At 29.4% G+C, this 22650-nt stretch overlaps 2 protein-coding genes across 4 annotated transcripts in view; one reads left to right on the top strand and one right to left on the bottom strand.

Annotated features, from left to right (window-relative positions):
- The window catches only part of LOC111640694 (uncharacterized protein C15orf41 homolog), a 37161-nt gene extending 30283 nt beyond the window's left edge, over nt 1-6878 (bottom strand). The window contains exons 1-2 of one of the 3 annotated variants that reach the window (XM_023386729.1): nt 6614-6877; nt 2785-2830 (exon numbers count right to left, since the gene is read on the bottom strand). In XM_023386729.1, the coding sequence (XP_023242497.1) occupies nt 2785-2830; nt 6614-6702 (135 nt within the window). In that variant the 5' untranslated portion in view covers nt 6703-6877. Of the gene's footprint in view, nt 1-2784; nt 2831-6613 lie in introns of all 3 variants that reach the window. The other 2 variants (XM_023386728.1, XM_023386727.1) reach the window with 2 other exon arrangements.
- Nucleotides 6879-8231: 1353 nt separating this feature from the next.
- LOC111640690 (uncharacterized protein PFB0765w-like) overlaps nt 8232-22650 on the top strand; it is a 49725-nt gene continuing 35306 nt past the window's right edge. Inside the window, exons 1-5 of the mRNA XM_023386724.1 lie at nt 8232-8506; nt 12935-13129; nt 16213-16372; nt 17569-17682; nt 21576-21713. Coding sequence (XP_023242492.1) covers nt 8478-8506; nt 12935-13129; nt 16213-16372; nt 17569-17682; nt 21576-21713 — 636 coding nt within the window. The 5' untranslated portion in view covers nt 8232-8477. The remainder of the gene's footprint in view (nt 8507-12934; nt 13130-16212; nt 16373-17568; nt 17683-21575; nt 21714-22650) is intronic.

A 22650-nucleotide genomic window follows, 5' to 3' on the forward strand; every position in this document is an offset into this window, starting at 1 on the left:
CCCAAGAAATAGCCGAAGATTGCAGTTGGCATTCCAGTCAGCAAATTTAAATTTTCGCTAGCGCCACAGCACTAGCGAAAATTTAAATTTGCCGACTGGAATGCTTTTGAATAACGGACGTTTCGGATAACCAGCTTTCGGATAAACGACGCTCTACTGTATAGCTAATAACACAGGCAACCTCTGTAGGAAAATGTCCTTGTTTATATTACATTCCATTACTTAAACCCCGAATTTAGCGCGAGTCAATTTTTTAACGGAAAATAAATGGTTGAAAAATATTGCGTTATATTCGGGCTAATACAGTAGTATTTTTTCTTTCTTTTTTTCAATTTGATAATATTACATATATACAAAGGAGGAGTATACCCATGGACAGCCCTAATAAGAGGTACATGTGAGATTGTTAGAAAACTATATTCTCCCTAGGTACAGAAAGGGCCAGAATTTATATGCTAGATAAGCCGCACAATCTGCCAAATTATTGGGCTACAATTAAATTAATAATTAGATAAATCATTAGATTTAATTCATCATAAATTGGATTTAATGAGTTGTTTATATTGATTAATTATTATGCCTTTGTGTCCTATATCTTAATTTAATAATTATTTTGTATACTAATACTTTATCGATTAACAGGACTTATTATACAGGATTTATGGATGCATAAATTTAGTCTTACAAATCAGAAATAATATTTTTTATTTAGTTCATCTGTGAACTAAATAAATCAGGTGAACTAAATAAAAAATATTATTTCTGATCTGTAAGACTAAATTTCTGCATCCATAAATCCTGTATAATAAGTCCTGTTAATTGATAAAGTACTAGTATACAAAATAAATATTAAATGTTTATATTGATCTTCTGGAGAAGCATACCAGATATTCAATAATTCATCTTGGACATTAACGAAAACTCATAAGACCTAAGACTCTTTCCACTTTAAATTAGCTGCTTTCAGGGCATTGGTATGGAGAGCTTGTACACATTGTACCAGTATTCTAGATCAACATAAGATCTATTATTTAATTGTGGCCAACAGAAAACTTGGGTATAACTCAGGCATTGGAAAACAATTATACAAGAAATACAGAAAAGCACAAAAAATACCAACAAAGCCCTCCACATCATCAAAAGCAATAAGAAATATAAGATTGTAAACTACAACATCCTCTCCACAATATCTATAAGGAGATTGCTCAGACCACTCACACAAACATATATTACAGGAGAAACCCCAGTGTGTATAAAATCCTAAGAAAGGATAAAGATCACTTAAGATTGTAATAAAATACCTAGTGTGTACACAATATACCTCAAACAACAGAAGCACTCAGGACTGAGTACACTGTTGCAACTGCATGGTCTTTGATAAATAAGATTAAAGAATATTACATAAGCCACAGTACTGACAATTTACACTATTGAGGTGGACATATCTATAAACTGGGATGAAACAAGATCATTAAACTCTTAAAGGGAGACACAATCTGTAATGTATGGAAGGTTTGGAAATTTATAAATCAATAAGCAATTATTTATTGTGACATCATCACAATGCATTTAAGTTTAGTAGTGTCTTGCCTCTATACATTATACTTTTCCTGTTAGCAATGAAGTTATGCTGGTCTTGTATCTAACTCCATTGAGGAGAAAATTTTTGAACTGAAATAACAAGACTTCCATTTGGCATCAGAAGTTCACATATAGTTTATCAGGGCCTCCTGCCCCTAAGCTTTCCATATCTGGTCTTGACTTTCATCTATCTAACACTGTTCTTGAGATTAACGAAGGACAGACAGACAACAGTGGGAATTTATAGGTCTACAATTTTTTCAAATTGCAGCCCAAAAAGAAAGAGAAGTTCGATGAACTTTAAAGATGAGTTCAATGTGTCAAATACCTGGAAGTCTACATATGAAATTCCAAAGCATGTAATTAAACAAACAGATATTTGAATCACATTTTATGTATTTTGTACATATCGTAGTTTAAGTTGACAGATTATGTTTATTTGTATTACAACATTTTGGAACAATTACAATGCTGAATATAATTTTTATAATCCTACTTATATATCTATATGTTCAATGTTCCATTTGTATTTGAAAACTGTTTCCAATATATCTAGCTTGATGATGACTTCTCAAGGTTAAAAACATTAAGTATAGTTAAAGTGATGTTTATTTGCTAATTTATGTAAAGGTGTTCTAAAAATTCATATTAATACAGTCTTGTTACATCAAAATTGTCAGTACTTTCAACTCAAACCTATTTTATGCTTTTTACCATGTACCTTTTGCTCTTTGATAGGTCTGTGAGCTTCATTTTCTCTTATATTCTATGAGATTACAGACAATTAAGATAAACAGCTTCAAGATGAATGCAACACCTTCAATGTCATTACAAATTTGCATCAATATTTTTATTACTCATATGATTATTACCATTCTGATTGGGACACAAGGGGCACCTTGAGAATGCACTCAAAAGTGCTATCAAGTGTATATAATTTTATAATCATTCTGTGAACAGACTCTTGAGAAATGGCTTTATAATGAGAAATTTATGGCCACAGAGAAATTTGAAAAAATTAGGGTATTAAACTTGTTTACTCAAAGTTTGGATATTTTTGGTCCCTTAAATTTTGACTTAATGAGGTTTTACTGTATGTATATCACATTTTATTATAGAAAAATTATTTGGCTGTTCAGTTATGTACAGTATTAATGCAAATACTGTACTATAATGCATTTAAAAAGTATAATTTATAAATACCTGATATTCTTGAGAAATTATGCTTCCTAATGTCCTTTCTGATATTCTACAATAAAAAAGTCATTTATTGGAAAGTCTCATTAATAATCATCCATAATTTAATAATAATATTACTACTTTTTTACAATTAAATTATTACAAAAGTTTGTTTTGTTTACAAATTAAAATGATAAAATTCTATGCACAGTAAGCTAGAACTTCTATATAATGTTACAAAACAGCTTTCTCACTTTTTCTAGCAAATTTTTTTTGTTAAATTGAACAAATTAACATTTAAACCTGAAGGCATCTATTTAAGATAGCTGAAAACATTAGTTCATTTAATTTAATTTAAAAAAAAATTGCTACAAAAAGTGAGAAAGGTGTTTTGCAATAATAAATGATAAAATTTCCAAAAAATGCATAATGGATTTGTGATCAAATTTTCTTGAAAATAATTTAGTTAATTTCAATTATAAAATGCATGTAAGCATGCTTTTAGCCCAAATGCACATTAAACAAATAGCTTATTAAAACACATCTAAATGAGAAGGGTTTATAACATCAGGATGAAATGGAATCAGACTCAATTATTTAAATATAACTTTTATTAATATGGGAATGCATTTTGGGTGCTTAGACCTCTCATCAGTTTCCATATTAATAAAAATTATATTTGAATAATTCATCCATCTCATGCCAATGTGATAAGCACTTCTTATTTAGCCATGTTTTGATAAGCTATTTGTTTAATTATATTTAAAAGTTGGATTAGATTCATCTTTTATGCTGATCAGTTAAATCAGGATTGGGCAAATTTTTCACTTTAAAAGGTTCACAATTTTTGAAGAACTTGCAGACCACATTAAATTTTTTATACTGATTTTATCAGTTCAGAAACATATGCAAAAAATCTATCTAGTTAAATTAAGAACTGAAACTGGAAGTATTTACTATACCTCACAATATAATCTTTTAATTAATTAATGCCTCTAAAGTAGTCCTTTAAATAGTATTTTATTAATATTAATTTATTATGATTATAATCTATTAATAGGATTTATTACACTGACTTAAACTTGCAGATGAAATTAGATATTAAAAAAATAAAATAAATAAACAAACAGAGAAAATTAAATTTTATAACAGGTATGAGGATGATTGCATAATTTTATTTGAAAAACTATAACAAACAAAGAGAATACAATAAAGAAGCTAACAAAATAAATAACAGTATACAATTTGAGATGGAAAAAGGAGCAAGAAATAGTATAACTCACTTATACATAACAATAACAAGACACAAAGATAATTTAAAATATTCAAAACATGTAAAGCTGATACAAGTAACAAAAATTTTAAATTATAGTTCTCATACATCAATAATTATGAAAAAAAATATATTCAAAATATATGTGAATACAAAAAGAACTACAAAGACTGAAAAACAACAAAAAGAGACAGCAAATTTAGTAAAAATATTTTTCGACAACAACAAAAATATTTTTATTAAATGAATATCCAAGGAAAAACAATTAGAAGAATGGTTAAATGAAATAAACAGTAAAAAACATCAAAGGAAAAAAATGAAGAATTATTACAAAGAAAATTTGCTAAATTTACATAAATGTAAAATTTTTTATATATATAAAACTAATACGAAAAAATATCAATTTAATACCAGATCAAAATCAAATAAAGAAATACAATCGACTCCCCTATAACATGGGTTCCTATATCACAGTGAAAAAATTGCGACAGTATTCATACAAACATGCTAAAAAAGCTCGTATAATTCGTCATCACTGACTCGTGTCACGACAGGATTGGTCGAATCTAGACCAATAGCGGATATTGTACAAACCGTTGAGTTTAAACAAGCAGTAGACCTACTAAAAACCATTTATTATTTAATGTCCATAAAAATTATATTTATATTAATGATGTCTCCAAAGTTCAGCGAATTTTTCGCAAAAAAAATAATTTATCAGGAAGCACACGAGCACCATTCAATGACAAGCTCCACGACGAAAACAAGCTTAAGCAATGGCGTAGTCGAACAGTGCACGCTCGATAAGTAATCCTACAATTTTTTGTTTATAACATAGTTTATATGGATTATCCCCAAAAAATTATACATATTTTGGAAATGTTGAGTCGAAATAGTCTAGAATCTATTAATTTTATGGAAGAAACCTTTCAAACAACCGTAGTCCATAAACTGCATACGTGTTGGGCTGTGATTGGCTGGACTCGTAGAAAATGGATTCATAAAAACCAGAACGTATCTACCATGTTATAGGGGGATTGACTGTATTTAAGTTATGGGAATAAAAAAGATATAACAGAAGAAGAAGTGGTTTATTCATTTAAATGTAGTTGTCTAAATAATTTAACATATGTAAGAGAAATCAAAGAAAATGGGAATAAGAATTAAAGAACAGACAAGTTCAGAAAAATTATGCAAATATAGTAGTACACTATTGCAATGAGAAAAGATGCGAATTAATAAGAGAATCAGTTAAAATATTAAAGGAAAATTATGTTTGAAAGATAACTTTATGAACATACAAATATAGTAAAACAAGGTAAAAATAAAATCAATGATAATAATAGAAAAGAAATACATCTGACATGGAATAATTGTACTTAATAATAAAGTTATTTAAACACAACAGAAACAGAAGAATAAAAGAGAAAAAAGAAAGTACAACCAATGCTGTAACATGAGTAAAAGAAATAAAGAAAGGAAAGAGGGGGGAAAAGGAAATAAGTATGAAATTATAAAAATAATTTGTAATTAATTAAAGAGAAAATATTTTTAACCATGCTAAAAGCAAAAACAGTTATAAAAGAAAAATAACATCTATTTGGAATTTCATCCTTCAGGAATGGAGAAAAAACTTGGAAGACACATGTATAAGTTAGGAATAAGTCGTCTAAAGTATTTTAGGTACTATATACAATTACGGTTAAATTGAAAAATTAAAAAAATTTTTTGTATTTTAGAAATATAACTGATAAAACACCTGCTGATGAGAGACAAAACATCTAAAATACAAGAAAATATTGTATACAGGTGCAAATAAGTTTATTTTTTTGTGCCAAGAGATTGATTCAATCTCTATATTTTCTCTTCACGTTAAATCAGTACAAGTCCTATTAATAGATATTGATCATAATAGACCAATATAAATAAAATATAATTCTTTATTTGCAGCAACTAAATCACAAATGAAAAATATTTTCTAGTAGTTTGACCACGCCGCTTCATTACGCATGTTTTATTTGGAACACACCTACAACATTCTATAAATTTGAATTAAATTTCAAACTTTACATTTGCTACCACAAAAATATTATCCTGCTGGAAAAGTGTAGGATTCATTCCTTGTTATTGAGCATGAATTTACCATGTTCAACAAGGCAGAATGTTTTTCTTATTTAAATGGAAAAACTGATTTTGTATTTGACCCAAACATGTTGCCAGATTCAGCTAGAAATAACAAATTGAGCTACTTCTGAAAGGCACTACTTGTTTCATTATTTGAGCTATTTCAAAGTTAATATTTTATTTAGATTTTTGTATTTTATAAATAAACATTTATATTGGTAACTTAGACCTCAATGCAACTTAGTTCTTGTAAAATTCAATAACCTACACGTGCTTACTTTTACTATAAAAATACTTAACTTTTATTTTTTACATTTGAATATGATATACTGATTTGTATGTCTATATACAGGCATTTGTCACTAATACAATGGATTAAGTTTCAGATAACTGTCATGAAAAGCGGCCTTATTCCTGTAACATATTTACACTATTTTTATAAAATAGAAAAATTACCCGCTGAATTTTTCATTTAACGAATCCAGTTTGTTAGCATTAATTTTATGACATTCTTCTACAATTTGACGGTAAGTTTCTAGCTTCATCTTCTATAAATTTAGATTTTAAACTTCTTTAGTATAATGACAAAATGCATCCCGACACATCACCGACATTAGTCAAAACGGGCGCCATTTCATGTATTCTCTGACCTCTACCGGTTAAAACACAAACAAGTAACAACTAGACCAGTGTTTTTCAAAATTGGGCTCATGCACCACCGGGGGAAAATTTTAATATCCTAGAAGGCATTGCGCAAATAATTAATATTTGTTACATTTTTTTTATCGCACTTGTCGAAAATATTTTTCGATATGGAAACAACATGGACAAAAATATATAAATTCTCTAAAGTTTATAAATTTATTTTAATTTTGTTAATTTTTTATTTTTCTCTTATTTTTCTTCTCATGTTTTGTCACCGCGGCCATTAGGATTTTAGAGATGCTTTGGTGGGACATGGCAAAAAAAAGGTTAAGCCTAACGTAAACTTTTTAAAATAATAATCGTGGCTATTGTATCGTTAAAAATTATTTATTTATTTTGTACAAACGAAATAAATATATTGAAAAATATAAAAAAAATAAAAAATTATACTTCAGAAGTTAATTTAGTATCAAAAGATTGCAGCGTCACAGCACTAGCGAAAATTTAAATTTGCCGATTGGAATTCTTTCGAATAAACGACGCTCTACTGTATATTACATACGTATATACATTAATATCACGTCCGAATCTTAATTAACTCTTTCCACCCTGTGGGCACTAGGAGGGCCTCTTTATGCAAGCCCATTATGGGTTCGGCCAGGCCCACAATGGGGTGACCGGGTGGTGAGGGACGGGGCCCGACATATCCGAACGGACCACCCCCGAAAAATTCCTGGGGATTTTTCGACCCTTTCGGATTCGAACCCGGGTCCCCCAGAGTGGTAGGCTGCTACCTTGACCACTCGGCCATCCGGCCTCACAGTTAGGGACTAGGGAGACTTAGGTAGGAGTAACGTAAGTAACCTAAATTAATAAAAAAACAACTACAGATGACTTAGCTCTATTGGATATTGGAGACCTGTACGAATACGAATCGTACAAAAAAAAGGTCGACAGGTCGCGCACGATATTCCCGGACAAAATTAATAGTTCACCCGGATAGTGAGTCGTTTCCCGGACTGTCCGGGTGAAAACCGGACGGGTGGTAACACTATTGGCGACTATGAGAGAAAGAGTACAAAAATTATGGATTCGACTAAGTTCGTAATTGAGAGGGCCAGATAGTGGGGAACGGGGTACAATATCTCTCGTCAATGAAAAAATCCCGAATTTTCCGACCCAAATACGAATCCTGGCTTTCCAAAGCAATTAAAATTTCGAAAAACCACATTTTTCAAAATACATTTTTTTTATTAAAAATTTTTGCATTATTTTTGCTTAAAAAATAGTTCGCTTTCAATATATACAGTCTGCTGCGAAATATTCTGCATATTATTGTGATAATTATGTATTTAATGAAATTAAGTGATAAATATTATTGAAATAATCGCAGTAAAGAGTAAGGCAGAATAGATCATAATCTCAACCTCCCTATCAAGAAAGAATTTTATTGAAGAGACTAGCTCCTCTAGTAGTCAGAAACTGAATCACTGGTGTCATCAAAGTCGCATGGAGAAGTAATAGTTCCACGTGTTGACATTTTAATATACTGAACTTCGTAACATTTTAGCATTGTTTATATTTTGAAAGCATAGTAAGAAAAATAACTGGTGAAAAAAATCTAGTAAACATAATTTCCCAAACTTAGCGCTTATTTTAAATTTATTTGTAAATAATGGAAGATGATGATATAAAATTAGATTGGTAAGTATAAGTATTTCTCAATGAAAAATAAATTTTGCTTATGATTTTATATTTTCCATATAAAGTAATAATATGGATAATTAATATATTTGAAGATGAAAACGCAACAACATTTACAGTGCTAAATATATAGATATTACTGATATTGACAGCAGTTAAAAATAATTTTCAAAAATTAAATTGATTTATTTTAAGGTGCATTTTACCGAGTCAGGAATAGAAAAAGATTACACATTCAAATTTAATCACTGTAGGGTACACCACCGTAGTATATCATATTTTACTACCTATTATGTCATACCACATAAAATACCATACTATATTTTTATATTCTTGTATTATGAATAATTTTTGGCAATTCATCTAACTTTGTATTTGATAATGAAAGAAAAACAGGTGATAGAGGTTAGACTCAATATGGTAAGGTGTCAGACTTATAGTTCAGCCAGCTTAAGTGTGCCTGTCACTGATGTTTTGCTGATTATCTTGGATTTGCCTTGGAAGGAGAGTAGGTAGAAAGGAAGATATGCCGGAGTGCTTGTTGTCAGTAGTAAATTTAGTATAGGATTTAATTTGTCTTTAAATATTATTTTGCATACTTGTACAAATGGAAGGTACGGTACATCTTGTAACAAACCTCGCCATAGTTGAATAAGAAAAGATTTTTTCACATCATTATTTAATTCTATGACAAGGAACCTGAAAATGGCAATTTTGTAATTTCTAATTTTGTAAGGACCTCCCTAATAGGAAATACTCCATTCCCCTCATTGATAGAGTGAACCAACATTGGGAGTATATTGGAGCAACAACTCAGTCAATAAACAAGTGGCTTAAGGAACATGAAGAATATATGACATGAATTGACATAAAAAAGGGAAAGTGTAATACTGCCCTTATGGCCTTTGCATCTGACAAGATTTGTCCAGCTTATACATCATATCGCCAATAGAACCCCCATCTCAAACATTTAGAAAGGCTGAAAATATATAAAGCAGCTAGAAAGGACACTGCCACAAACTGTTGTTGATGGATGTTGATGCCATCTTCTTGGTATGGAAATCACTCAGGCTGCGTTTCTTTATGCAGCGAGAGTGCAGCGTAAATGATGTCACGAGCAGCTATCGCTACACGTCGCTGCATCATAGTTTAGAAACGCTTTTCGCTCGAGCGAAACACTGACGTCATAATCTATCCTTTAATTCCAGTTACAGTCGAAAATAGTGCTTTAGTTAAAGAACTACAATATTTAAATAAAGAGATATAAAGAATCGAGCATTTATCTTTCCATAAATGTGAACAAAGTAAAGAGATAAAAGATATATAATTATATTTAAAATATAGTATTTTCTTATTCTTTAGATAACTTTCAGAGTCATTTCATAAAATTTAATCCTTCTTAATCTTTCCATAATATTTTTATCAACAGTCACTTCGACTTTTTTATTTTTACAGCATAATATTGTATTATACACACAAGCGTCCATTTTGCTTTACACGTGTAGCGGACGTAAAAGCTGCTTTATCTTCGCTGCAGCGACCTCTTGCAGCAAACGTTTAGAAACGGTTCGCTAAATTGCAGTGCTGCGTTTAGAAACGGGTTTCAGAGGGTTCGCTGTAAAGCACTTCTCGAGCGCTGCATAAAGAAACGCGGCCTCACTGTTTGAAGATTTCTCAAGAAAATTCAATACTTAATGTATATTTTATTAGTCATATTAATTTTTGTTTCTGTGGAGTTTATTTGTTTCTATATAAGTGGCCATCTCCACATATGTGGCAAATGTCATGATTCTTCATTTTCAAAATATATATTCTATTTTGTGTTCTTTTTTAGAATATATTAACCTGATGATGACTGTTAAAAACACCTGAAAATGTTTGTTTTTTTCATTAAATAAGTACATTTGTTGGATTTTTGGTGTTTTTGTTGTTGATTTCTAAAGTATCAAAAAGATTTGCTGAAAAGCAGAAAGTAAAGATGAGCCAAATTTTACTTTATCAATAAAACATTCAAAGGATATTCTGGAAACTATGGCATTAGATATGTTTGATTGTGATGTGATTAGAACAATCTATGGTTTCTGTATTGAAGAAAAGAAAGTCATGTCAATTCCTAAATTACTGTTTTAAAAGAATAAATCTCAATTTTCATTGGAAGAAAGTGACATGCCACTTAAAAGTATTCTTCTTTTTCCAAAAACAGTTCTATCAATAGTTGTAAATATTCCTTTGTGTGGTGCTTATAAACAAATATAAATATTCCTTTGTGTGGTGCTTATCTTATAAACAAAGAATTAGTCAAATGCAGTGTGTAGCGTCTTTGTAATCCAAAACGAGTTGGTAGACGAACGAACAGAATTGGTTAGAAAACGTTACGTTTTATTTAAAAATTTTCAAACCAATTTTTTCTAACCAATTGCTGTTCGTTCGTCTACTAATTATCTTTTTGGATTACAAAGACGCTACACACTGCATTTGATGATACAGCAACCACGTCCTCTACATTAAAAAGAATTAGTCTTTGTTTATAAGAGAATACCTTTACATTTATATGAATTTTAGGTATAATTATATGATGTGTTTTTATATCTCTAAATGCAACAAATTTAAAGATAGAAAAAAGATAGAAAAATTTTTAATGGAAAGATATTCTTATTACATTATTACCATTTTATTTTTTACTTAATTATCTAAAAACTTGGCACAGCATGAAACCAGCAATAAAATGGAAATTTTATGCCTTTTTAATATTTTTTAAGTCGTAAAAATAGTATTATATTATGGGAAAAACTATATAAGAACATGCATGACAGTGTAGTATTGTTAGGCTTAACTTGAATGGCTTATATTAGTGTATTTCAAAATTCAAGTAGTAAATCATTTTTGCATATTGTTTTACTAAACATCACTTTATTATAGACAAACAATAACACTAACAATCATGTAGAATAATATACAGTATAATCATGTCATATAATATATCATGTAGAATGATTATATGGCATTCTACTTCCTAATCATAAATTACATTTATAATCAGGAAGTAGACAAGCAAAACATTAGACTGAATTAAAATAACAGTTCTGTTTTTGTTTCATCTTTCTTATTTAACACTTATTTTTTTTTTACTGATTTTTCAGAATACAGGGTTTTTAAATTTTTCCTTTTACAACTACAGATAATCCCCGTATAACACAGGAGTTGTTCCAAAAAATTGTTGTGTTATGCAAATCCATGTTATACGAAACAAAGAACTAGTGTGAAAAGGGAGGTTAGGTTCCAAAAATTAAAAAGCGTGCTGTTAAATTCTTATTTAAATTGGATTTATTATTCATTTTTTTCATAGGTAAAATACTTATTTATTATTTAAGTAAATATTTTACCAGAGGATTATTCATTCTATATGATGATCTCAGCATGAGCATCATCAACTGGTAACAGTTTTTGGGTGCATTTGTTAATAGCGGTCGCTCTGCAACGGGAGTGCGCTGCTGTTGGTAGGCATTTAGGAATGACGGTGAAAGAAAGATGGTGGCACCCGTACTGTCGATAGTATTGTGATGGAGGAATCTATAATTCTAAAATGAGCTTTTAGAGGCAAACGAAGGGTCCCAATTGTAAAATTTAACCATTAAATGGATTATTTATTGAAAGTGCATTCAAAGTAGCCATGAAAACAATTAGAATGCTCGCGTGGAGTTACACAGAGGTGTAAAAGAATGCATCCTTTATTACATTTCATGTTGTACGAGGGTTTAACCAATTCCCGAACCGTGTTAGAGTGAAACTGTGCTATAAAAGCTCCATGTTATACAGGGATGTTCTCAATTCTCGAACAGTGTTAGAGTGAATCTGTGCTATAGAAGTGCCGTGTTATATGGGGGTTACCTGTATATTGGTTTAATTTACATGCCTATTTCCATTGAGGGTTGTAACTAAGTTGGCTGGACAATACTATAGGAGATCTGAATTTGTATCTTACCAATGTTTCTATAATTATTTTATAGTATAGGTGAGGATGTTATTCTCCAGCTCTCATTCATTCTAGCTGATTTTAGTGCAGATCAGTTTTCCTATAATGGTAAAATGATAGTCAACCATATATCATATGCTAGTGCTGTATTTTGACAATCAATCAATTAATAGAAGTTAAAAGATACCATTTTAAGTGTTATCTATAAATACTTAAACTTCACTAGGATATAAAAAGAAATGTTTAAGAAATTGAAAAGGGTGTCTTCATAGTTCATTGGTCTCACATACTTCAAGAACACAACAAAGTTACGTGAAAGAGTTACAAACATCAATACATAATATGTTTATTCTGGTTTTTAAAATTAGTTTGTTTTCTTGTTCTTCAATTACTATGAGTTTTAGTTAAATTTGATACATTTTTAACAAAAATATAAAAGTTTTTATTTATTTTAGGAATATTGAACCTATAGATGGACAGGATAAATTTATATCTGTTGAATCTTATATGAAATATTCTGCAACAAACAGAGTTTTATTGGACAATACATACAAATATTATGCTAATCTTTTTAAAGATAATATTTGTTTAAATAAAGACATTTGTAATGATGTAGTTGATGAACCACAACAATCCTGCCCAAAAAAAGTGTAAGTAATCATTTACTAAAATGTTAAAATAATGATTTTAGTAATAAGATTTTTAATTATTTCTATATATTATCATATTTTGTTTGTATATTCTTTATATAACTTTTTATTTATGTTAACTATAAATATTATATAAAAGTTATCTGATTATTGCTGATATTTATATGCTATATTTATCTGATATTTTATGTAAGAAAAATTTTTGCATATGAAAATTTGTGATTTGATTTTAAGTTAAAACTTTAAAATATATTATTTCTAACTAATTTCTGAATATAATGTCTTACAAGTAAATTTAATAGTATTATACCAGAACATTTGATAGTCCTTAGCACAATCTTTATACTGATACTTCTTGATCAATGTAAACAGAACAAGGAGAGATGTAATGGTTTAAAATGGTAAAAGTAACAAGTATGTAGAACAAATTATCAAAAAATTCAAGATAATCCATTAATCCTTTTAAATTCACTTTTCTCTAATACCAAATTACCATATAGAAACCTTAAATAGCTGTTATGACCTATGTCTTTACAGACTTCATTTCCTATTTACTTCATGTTCACTAAACTTCTCACTTTCTCACTTTTTATTACAGTTTTCCATATTTCCATTAATCTATTAGCATCATTCCTGTTAACCACTTCATAATTTAAGCACTTCCAATCCACATTTTGAGTAAGTCTCTCTTGCCTGGCTTTTTCTTAACTATCTTTTCTTTGTCATTTAAATATTCTTATATTCTAGTTTCTATTGTCTTAATCATTGACTTTATATAATAGCTGTTTCTATCTTTACTGCATATACAGTGGAATCCTGGTTAATGAACGTCCTGGTTAATGACCAAATCGATTAACAAACTTTTATTTTACAAAAATTTTGTCTCGGATAACGAATGTAACAGTATTTTGTGTCAAATTTTAGTTGGTGTTAGGCATGCGCGAGTTAAGCATTCATTTTCCGAGTGTTTGTGCTATACTTCTTTTTTCAGTTTTGTGATTTATATATTTAATCAATATGGCATCAAAGAAAGAAAAAAGTCATAGTGGCAATAGAAAACGACAACGCAATATAAACAACAATGTGCTATTGCATTTGAGAAAGATTTTACTTAAAAGAGTAAGACAATCAACTTTAAATCAATTTCTTGTTCCTTATGGAAAGAGTTTGTTTCTTTGTTAAATTATGGCAACATAACACTTGGGCGATCTGACTAGGGGGAATGCCTTCTGGGAGGTGTTTTTAAGGGAAAGTGGCTCCTATTTAGGCGTTACAGACGTGGAGAAACCCGGAAAACTCCACGTGGCCATCCTGTCTTAGCGAAGTGTGAACTCACGAACAAACTCCCTGTGTTCAAGGTACGAAGACCACTTAGCCACTCGTGGGTTTTTTTACCGAAAGAGACTTTGACTCGAAGAATCTTCTGATGAAGTGCTACCTGTTATTTTTTTAGAGGGGATTCCCTTATTAAGCATTAAGGTTCGTATATCTCCACTTTTCTGCCACCAACTACAACAAACGAAGGTATGTACAGTGCTATTTTATAAAAACAAAGTTTACATGTTTGTTGCTGTAATGATAGATACTACATTCTATCATTCCTACATTTTCATCAAAGAAAATTACTGTATATTACAAATAAAATGACAAAAATTTTAGAGACTAGAACAGATTAATTGCATTTGCATTAATTTCTATGGGAAAAATTGCTTCGGTTAATGAACAATTCAGTTAACGAACAGAGTTGCGGAACGGATTAAGTTCGTTAACCGGGGTTCCACTGTACAAGAGATGGCACTTAAATCCTACCTCTAGGCCAAATAATTAGACATTTAATGATTAAATAGTAGGATTATTATAACCCAACGTAGTCTGTAGTCCAAGGCAATTGTTTGGCATTAATCTAAAAAATTTGGTTAATGGTTAATGGCAGCCAGGTGACAAGGGACAGATCCCAACATATCTGGGACAGCCCATCTTCCAAATAATTTCTGGGATTTTTGATCACCCAGATTTGATTTTCAGTCCCCAGAGGGGTAGGCGATCCTTAACTGCCTTCCATCCAAATGACAGACTTGGATGCTGTGGTTACATGCATCAATGTTTATTCATCATTGTAATTGTATTTAAACTTGACATATTAGAGCAAAGAACATTGCAATTTTGAGCTAAAACAGGGCCACATAATCTAAACCAGGAGCCACCAAAGTGGTTGATATCGACCCCTGGGGTCGATGGAAAAATTGAAACTAAAAATCACAAATATAACTGCACATATTGTTTTTGAATATTGTTTTAATGAATTTAATAGTACAGCATTTTGCAGATTTAGAAAATATTGATATTCCAGAATAAATTATGGTGCTGTTTTTCACACAAATTGAAAATGTTGACATCAATTTGCAAGATGAACTTATTGAATTATTAGCTGACCTTGAAGCAAAATCCCTTTTTGAAAATTTAAATTTGAGCAATTTCTGGATGAATATAAATATAAATATAATTATAATACAAAAATACACAAAACTTTGTGATATGGAAAAATTCTTTTTTGCTGTCATTTCCGAGTTTGTATATGGTTAAAGCTGGTTTCAGCCATGATAATTCCATCTTAGCCAAACAGAGAAATAAGTTGAATGTGTAACTTCCAGGTGATTTAGACCCTTACAAATTTTGAACCAAATATTGCTGATCTTGTTAAGGATCATCAAGCTCATCCATCTCACTGATTGTCATTTACAAAAATTGTTATTAACATATATACAATAAATGTAAAAAAATGTAAAATTAAAAAAATGTGTATTAAAATGGTAAGAGCTTTTGTTTTTGCTTGTAACACAAACTTTTTGTGTTGGGGTTGATGTGAGGTTTTGAAAGTTGTAGGGGTCAACGATCAAAAAAGTTTGGCAACCTCTGATCTAAACATATATTGCTGTCTAGAACATGCTTCGATTAGGAGTGCAGTAGCATAAACAGAAACTTTTCAAATTCTTCTTATATATAAGATTATACCTTATTTAAAATTTCATTTAAAGAAAGCAAAATTCCACATTTTAAAAATATTTATTTTAATTGTATTTTAGGAAAAAAATTAAAAAATGTGAAAAGAAGACTTCAGATATTCCTTTTTCAACTCTTACTGCTGATGAACAAGCTCAGTATTTACAACTGTTTCATAAATATTCCAATCAAATGGTGAATGTTTCATCTGAAAAGGAAAGGAAGGATATAAAATTATTAGCTGTAAGACATGTATAAACTTTTATAGTTTCATTAATTGTTTTTGAAAAATAAAAGTGAAAGTTTCAATAATTTGTGACACAAATAAAAGTTTCAGATAAAAGTTTAGAAATAATTTTTAGTGTAATATTAAAATATATTAAAAAAAATGTTTGAAAACATATGGGGTAATTCTAAATGATGTTCCCAATTTCAATTGAGTGTTATATGAAATATAATGAATCTATTTTGTTGGTAGAAATGTACTTTGGAAGATTATCTCTCAAAGTTCATTTTTCTCACTGCCAATTTCATGTTAGTTGCACTGGTTTATGCCACGAAAGAGCTTAGTCACACTGAGAAAATTGGCAACTAGAGAACTGCATACAGGATTCTATGTTCTTGATTTTTACTCAAGTTCATCTATTGAAGTTGTTCAGCAGCATTTCTGTATAAAATTTAGATTGACTGATCCTCCAAAGTCAATTCAAAAATGGTATTACCAATTTCAAGAAACTGCTGCATTTACAAATGAAGTGGAACTTGTCCTTGTAATCTTTGCAAGGAGTCCTCAGAAGTCTACCTACCAAGCAGCTGAGAATATTCTGCAGACAGAAACATCTGGTAATGAAACCGTACCTACTACAGTTGCTGCAAACTCTGAAGATATCAGACTTAGACTTGCAAGCATCTTTCTTTGCAAATAAGCTACACTTCATGGAAGAGGATGGTTTTATGGAAAAGTTGGTATTTAGTGATGAAGCAACATTCTACAAAAAGGGATATCACACTGCATGATTTCTTTTTATAGAGCTTCATCATGAATTGTGTGTTCATGCCACCATTTACCATGATACAGCTTGACCTAAGTGTATGCATCACTACAGCTGTCACAGAAATTGATGATAACATGCTAGGCAGAGTTTGGTAGGAACTTGATTATGGGCTTGATGTGTTGTGTTACACATGGACCACACATTGAACATTTGTACTAGTAAGAAAAAAAACTTGTTTGATTTTTCTTTCTGTGTGCATAGATTGTGTTTATCTGTGTTTGATTAAACTGGAATAATCAGTCACTGAAATCAGAATAACAATCATCATTTAGAATTACCCTGTAGTTAAATTATAGGAGTATTGTATGAATCAAATGTTTAAATCACTGTTTTCCAAGAGTGTATTTAATTGTAAAAAAGAATATAATTTATTTTATTTTTTAGGAATTACATTCTAAAGTTGTTGCAGAACAAAAAAATTTTATGGAATATCAAAAGTCTGCTTCAGATTCTTTAACAAGATATCCTCTTCATCCTGAAATTCAAAGATATGTTAAGGTAATTATCAATTGTTTACTCGAAGAATTATTTTTCTGTCTTCTCTATATTTTTGTTTAATTTTTCATTTAAAATTTTTTATATCTATATGAAATCACATTTAATTTTAAAATTTTAATATGATTAACTGTGCAATTAATTACTACTATTCTTAATTTATTTTACAAATTTTGCTGGATTTGCACAATTCTTAATGAATTATACTGCAAATCAAGCAAATTTGTGAAAACCAATGAATATTCTTAAACTTTAATAGGCTAAATTAGGTAGCCTAAATTTATGGAACCAAAAGACCAAGAATTCAGATTTTCTTTGAAAAGGATAAGCCAAGGATTGGCAGCCTGTGGCCCTCGGGCCGCATGAGGCCCGCATTAATAGTTTTTGCAGTTTGCATTGCATAAAATTTGAATAAATATATCAATTTCCTAGCTGAAAGAAGTATGCAGCAAAAATTCAAATGTTATTTTCTACAACTTATGTATGTGAATAGTTTTTCCGCAATGAATTTAGTAAAAGTTAAAACAAGAAACTAGCTAACAGACACATTGAAACTAATTTAAAACTAGCAGTGACTAATATTTAACCAAATATTTCCAATATATTATGTTTACATCAGTTCCAGAAACTAAATTAAGTATACCTATGCTAATTTATAATTATATGTGAATAAATAATTGTGATTTACTGGCATTTTTTTTTCCTCTCTTTTTCTCTTATATGCGGTTTGCGTTAGTTCAGTAGTTTTGAAATGGGGTCCTTACATAGAAAAATGTTGCCCATCTCTGGGATAAGCTTTAGAACCACTGATCTATATAAAAATCATGTTAATTATAATAATGCATCTTCACAGAAAACAGGAGCTACAGGTTTTTGTCCCACTCTGGATTGATCTTTTTACAGAATATTCTAAATTAATTCATTTTTTCTAATTATTAAATCTGATGTAAAATGGTGATCTAATTGCCAATTTTTAGTCCAAATTAAATAACATGTTTATATTCTTTCATTCATTTTTCCTTCAAACATCTTTTTAATTAATTAGCCATATTATAGCCTGATTTAAAATCCATTGGTATTATTTGTGTATTTTGAACAATACCTTAAATACTTTTTCAAAACAACTGTAGTTTATTTAAACAAACATTTTTAACTTTTCATAAGTTTGCATCAGGTTTAATAAGAAGATTCAAACTTTAAGTTCTAACTGACATTCTAACATTAAAAAAAAATAGTTGAAATGGGATTTGGAATGGAACAGCTGCATATCTAAACTTGATATCAAATATAACATACATTATCTGAATCAATTGGGGACTGGGGTTGTTTGAAAAATCGATTTTTCAGATAACCAATTATGTACGAAAAAATACATTATTAATATAGTATATTAGTATATCCCATGTTTAAATTTTTCTCCGTTGCATGTCGCTTCACGTTGAATTTTCATCGATGTTAAGCCTAATGAAAATTTTTTATAATAATAATTGTGACCATTAAAAATTAATTAAATGTTAATTAAAAATTATTTCTTAAAAAATATATTAAAAAACATAAAAACAAAACAAAAATTATACTTTATAAGTTAATCTAGTATCAAAAATGTTCAATTCAGCACAACACAGTCCGACTGGAACGCTTTTGGTTAACCAATGTTTCAGTTGATCAGCATTCAGATAATCAACGCTCTACTGTATATGTGTAAAATACTAGCAAATGAGCCCGGCATTGCTCATGCAAACGATTTGGATGATTTTGTAAATACAGTAGAACCTCGATTATCCGGACTAATTGGGGATGAAAATAGTCCGGATAATTGAAAAAATAATAATTGACAGTGAAAGACATGTGCGTACAGTATGAATAATTTTTATTTGTCTAGATGTACATATACTGTAGTTTAAATATTAAATTATTTTTTATTAATAAACTCGATTATTATTTAATTTTATAATTTTTTCACTTTGTTTTTTATACCTGAGATTGTTGACGTTCCAACACCATATTTATTAGATAATGAACGTCCAGACTCATCATGTTTCAAAGCATTGATTACATCCAATTTGTCTTTAATGATAATACAACACGTTTTCTTTCCGATGATATATTGGTAATATTAAAAATAAATACTGTATTTAAATCATGATCAATTTTTCAAGAAAAACGTTCATATTGAATTTGGACTACTACTGACCGGTACTAACAGACTGCCTATTGTTTAAAGGCCCTCTGGTGGCGCAAGAAGACATACTTTATAAAATACAGTAAAAAGCAGTTGAAATTGTCAAATTTTTATTCATAAAAATGAAAACTATTTATCGTTTTATGACGAGTAAAATTTTTTTATCTTGTTCATGGCTTTTACCTTATGTAATGTTTAAACCTTCAAGGTTTAAACATTACATAAGGTAAAAGTAAATTTTTTCATCTTGTTTATGGTTTTTACCTTAAGTAATGCTTAAACCTTCGAGGCGCGAGGCCCCTCGGACCGCAAGGCCGTGGCAGTAGCCCACGTCGCCCATGCCTTACGCCGCCCTTGGTCATAGAAATGATGTAATTTCAATATAAATTATTTATAAATATGTATGTCAAGTTATATTTTTATTACGCCGCAAAATGTATTAAAAAGTTTACGACCACTGTGCCGGGTGAGATGTTGGAACAAAAAAAGTTATGCGTTCCATCACGTACATAAAAAGTATCGCAATTTGCCAAGTGCAAATCAGCAAATTTTGTAAAATTTTTGTTTATTTTGAACAGTCCGGATAATCGAAAATTTGGATAATCGAGGTTCTACTGTATTGTATGTTTGGAAATTAAGTTATTACAATTCTATGCACAGAAAGCTAGAACTTCTGTAAATAAGTAATATAAAACCTTCAACACTTTTTCTAGCAATTTTCTTTAATTGAACTAACGTTTTCGGCTATATTTAATGGTCTTCCTCAGTTTGGCAATAATTGGAACATCAGATATTCAAACATTTGTTTTTGTTCTGATGATGTCATAGTTTTTACAAAAAAGTATTTTTTTTCTTTTAACAAAATTTTTTTAAAATTACAATCATTAAATATACATGGAAATACAAAAAATTTAAACACAATTAATTAATAAATGTAAATGGATAACAAATTAGAGTTATATGTTAATTTGTTTTCATACCTATGACATCAATGTTTTTACAAAATTATGTTTTAATAATTTTGTAGAAACAATTGATGTCATATAATTGATAAAAACAATTGATGTCACATAAATTAATTAATAAATATGTAAATGGATAATGAATTACAGAGAATGACTATTACTGATAGGATTTACTTAAGTTATTACTACCAAAAACAAAAAATCGCATCTAAAATATTACAGTAGAAGCCGTTCCTCAGGTTAAGCCTTAATCTTCTCCCTCTCCCCACGGGAGAATTTAGGAAATCCCTTCCTAGTGTGCATTTTCATGACATACCCTGTGTACCAAATTTTACTTCTTTAGGTTCATCGGTTTACTCTGGGAATGATGAGTCAGTCAGTCAGGATATGTAATTTTATATACATTATGATATAGTGATAAATATTGATACATTGCCAATGTGATATATATATATCACATTGGCATATATATATATAAATTAGAGGAGAAGGAAGAGGGTTATGTATCATACTTCAAGTAGTGTTGGACCTAAAGATTTTACTCATTAGCATTTGCAATTTTTTTTTATAAAACTCATCCTTATCCTCAAAATTAAGCTTTTTGCCATTTTATAATAATTAAAAATACAAAAAGTTTTTATAATAAAATATCATAACATTTTTGTATTAAAATACTTTTTGTGGATGAAAATAATAATATATTTACTGCATTAATGTCACACTGATAATTATTTCATATGCTTTTGCAGGAATTGCTTAAAGAAAAACTAGAATCTTGTTTGAATTATCCTCATTATTATACTATTTTAAAGAAAATAACAATTTCAGAAAATATTTCTCAAGATAAACATACCACTTTTCATTTAATTCACAAGTTATTAAAACTGGTAAGTGTTTTATTTTTAATATTAGAAATACTTTTAGAATATAGAAATTATATAAATTATAAATGTACAACAGTAGATGTGATTTGAAATATTTTATAAATTTTAAAGCATAGTAATTTTTGCCAGTAATTCTTGTGGGACAATGTATGCATTTATGTGCATTTGATATTTTATTCATAATTAAATGAAATAAAAGTTAGAATTGTATTAATAAATCTAATTTTCTTTATTTTGATCTTTAAAGTCACACCTCGTCCTATATGTGAGATCATCTTATATTCAAGTAAATATGGTATAAATTTTACATAAATGGAAATTAGAAGAGGGCAAGTTATACACATACAGGTTTGGGGAGGATGTGCATGTCTAACATCATAACTAACAAAAACATCAAGAAATGTGTAAAACACTCATATGTGGTCAGTTTATCAACTTTAGCAACTGGTCAGTTGTTAACCAACTCCAGCAACACACATATGCAGCCACAGACCATGCATGTTAAATGCTCATTGTAAAGATTAAAATAAAAAATTGTTGTAGAGATCAATGTAAAATTGACAGTAATTGGAAACTTGATTTACATGTAGTGCACAACCAGCTTACAATTGACAATTGACACTCTATGTGCTAATAGACTTTACATGTCAAACTTTCTCATTGAATATCTCAGCCCCTAGATTAAATTTTAAAATTTTAGTGTTGTCACAACATCGGCCTTGCTGAGTTGTATATATTTACAAAACATCATGTTTACTGGTTGTGCAGTTGTTTTAAACTTTGATCACAGACAAAACACTTTGACTGATGCAGAGCTTTGCTTAAATTCAGCTCAATAGATATATGGTATTATAAAAAGTTTTTTATATTTTCTATTTATTTTGTATTGGGAGTTAGTGTAAATGAAAATTCTTTTTCTTTTATATTATTATATTTAGGT

Source organism: Centruroides sculpturatus, unplaced genomic scaffold, assembly GCF_000671375.1.
Source record: "Centruroides sculpturatus isolate CEXI.00-Female unplaced genomic scaffold, Cexi_2.0 scaffold1470, whole genome shotgun sequence".
Lineage (NCBI taxonomy): Eukaryota > Metazoa > Arthropoda > Arachnida > Scorpiones > Buthidae > Centruroides > Centruroides sculpturatus.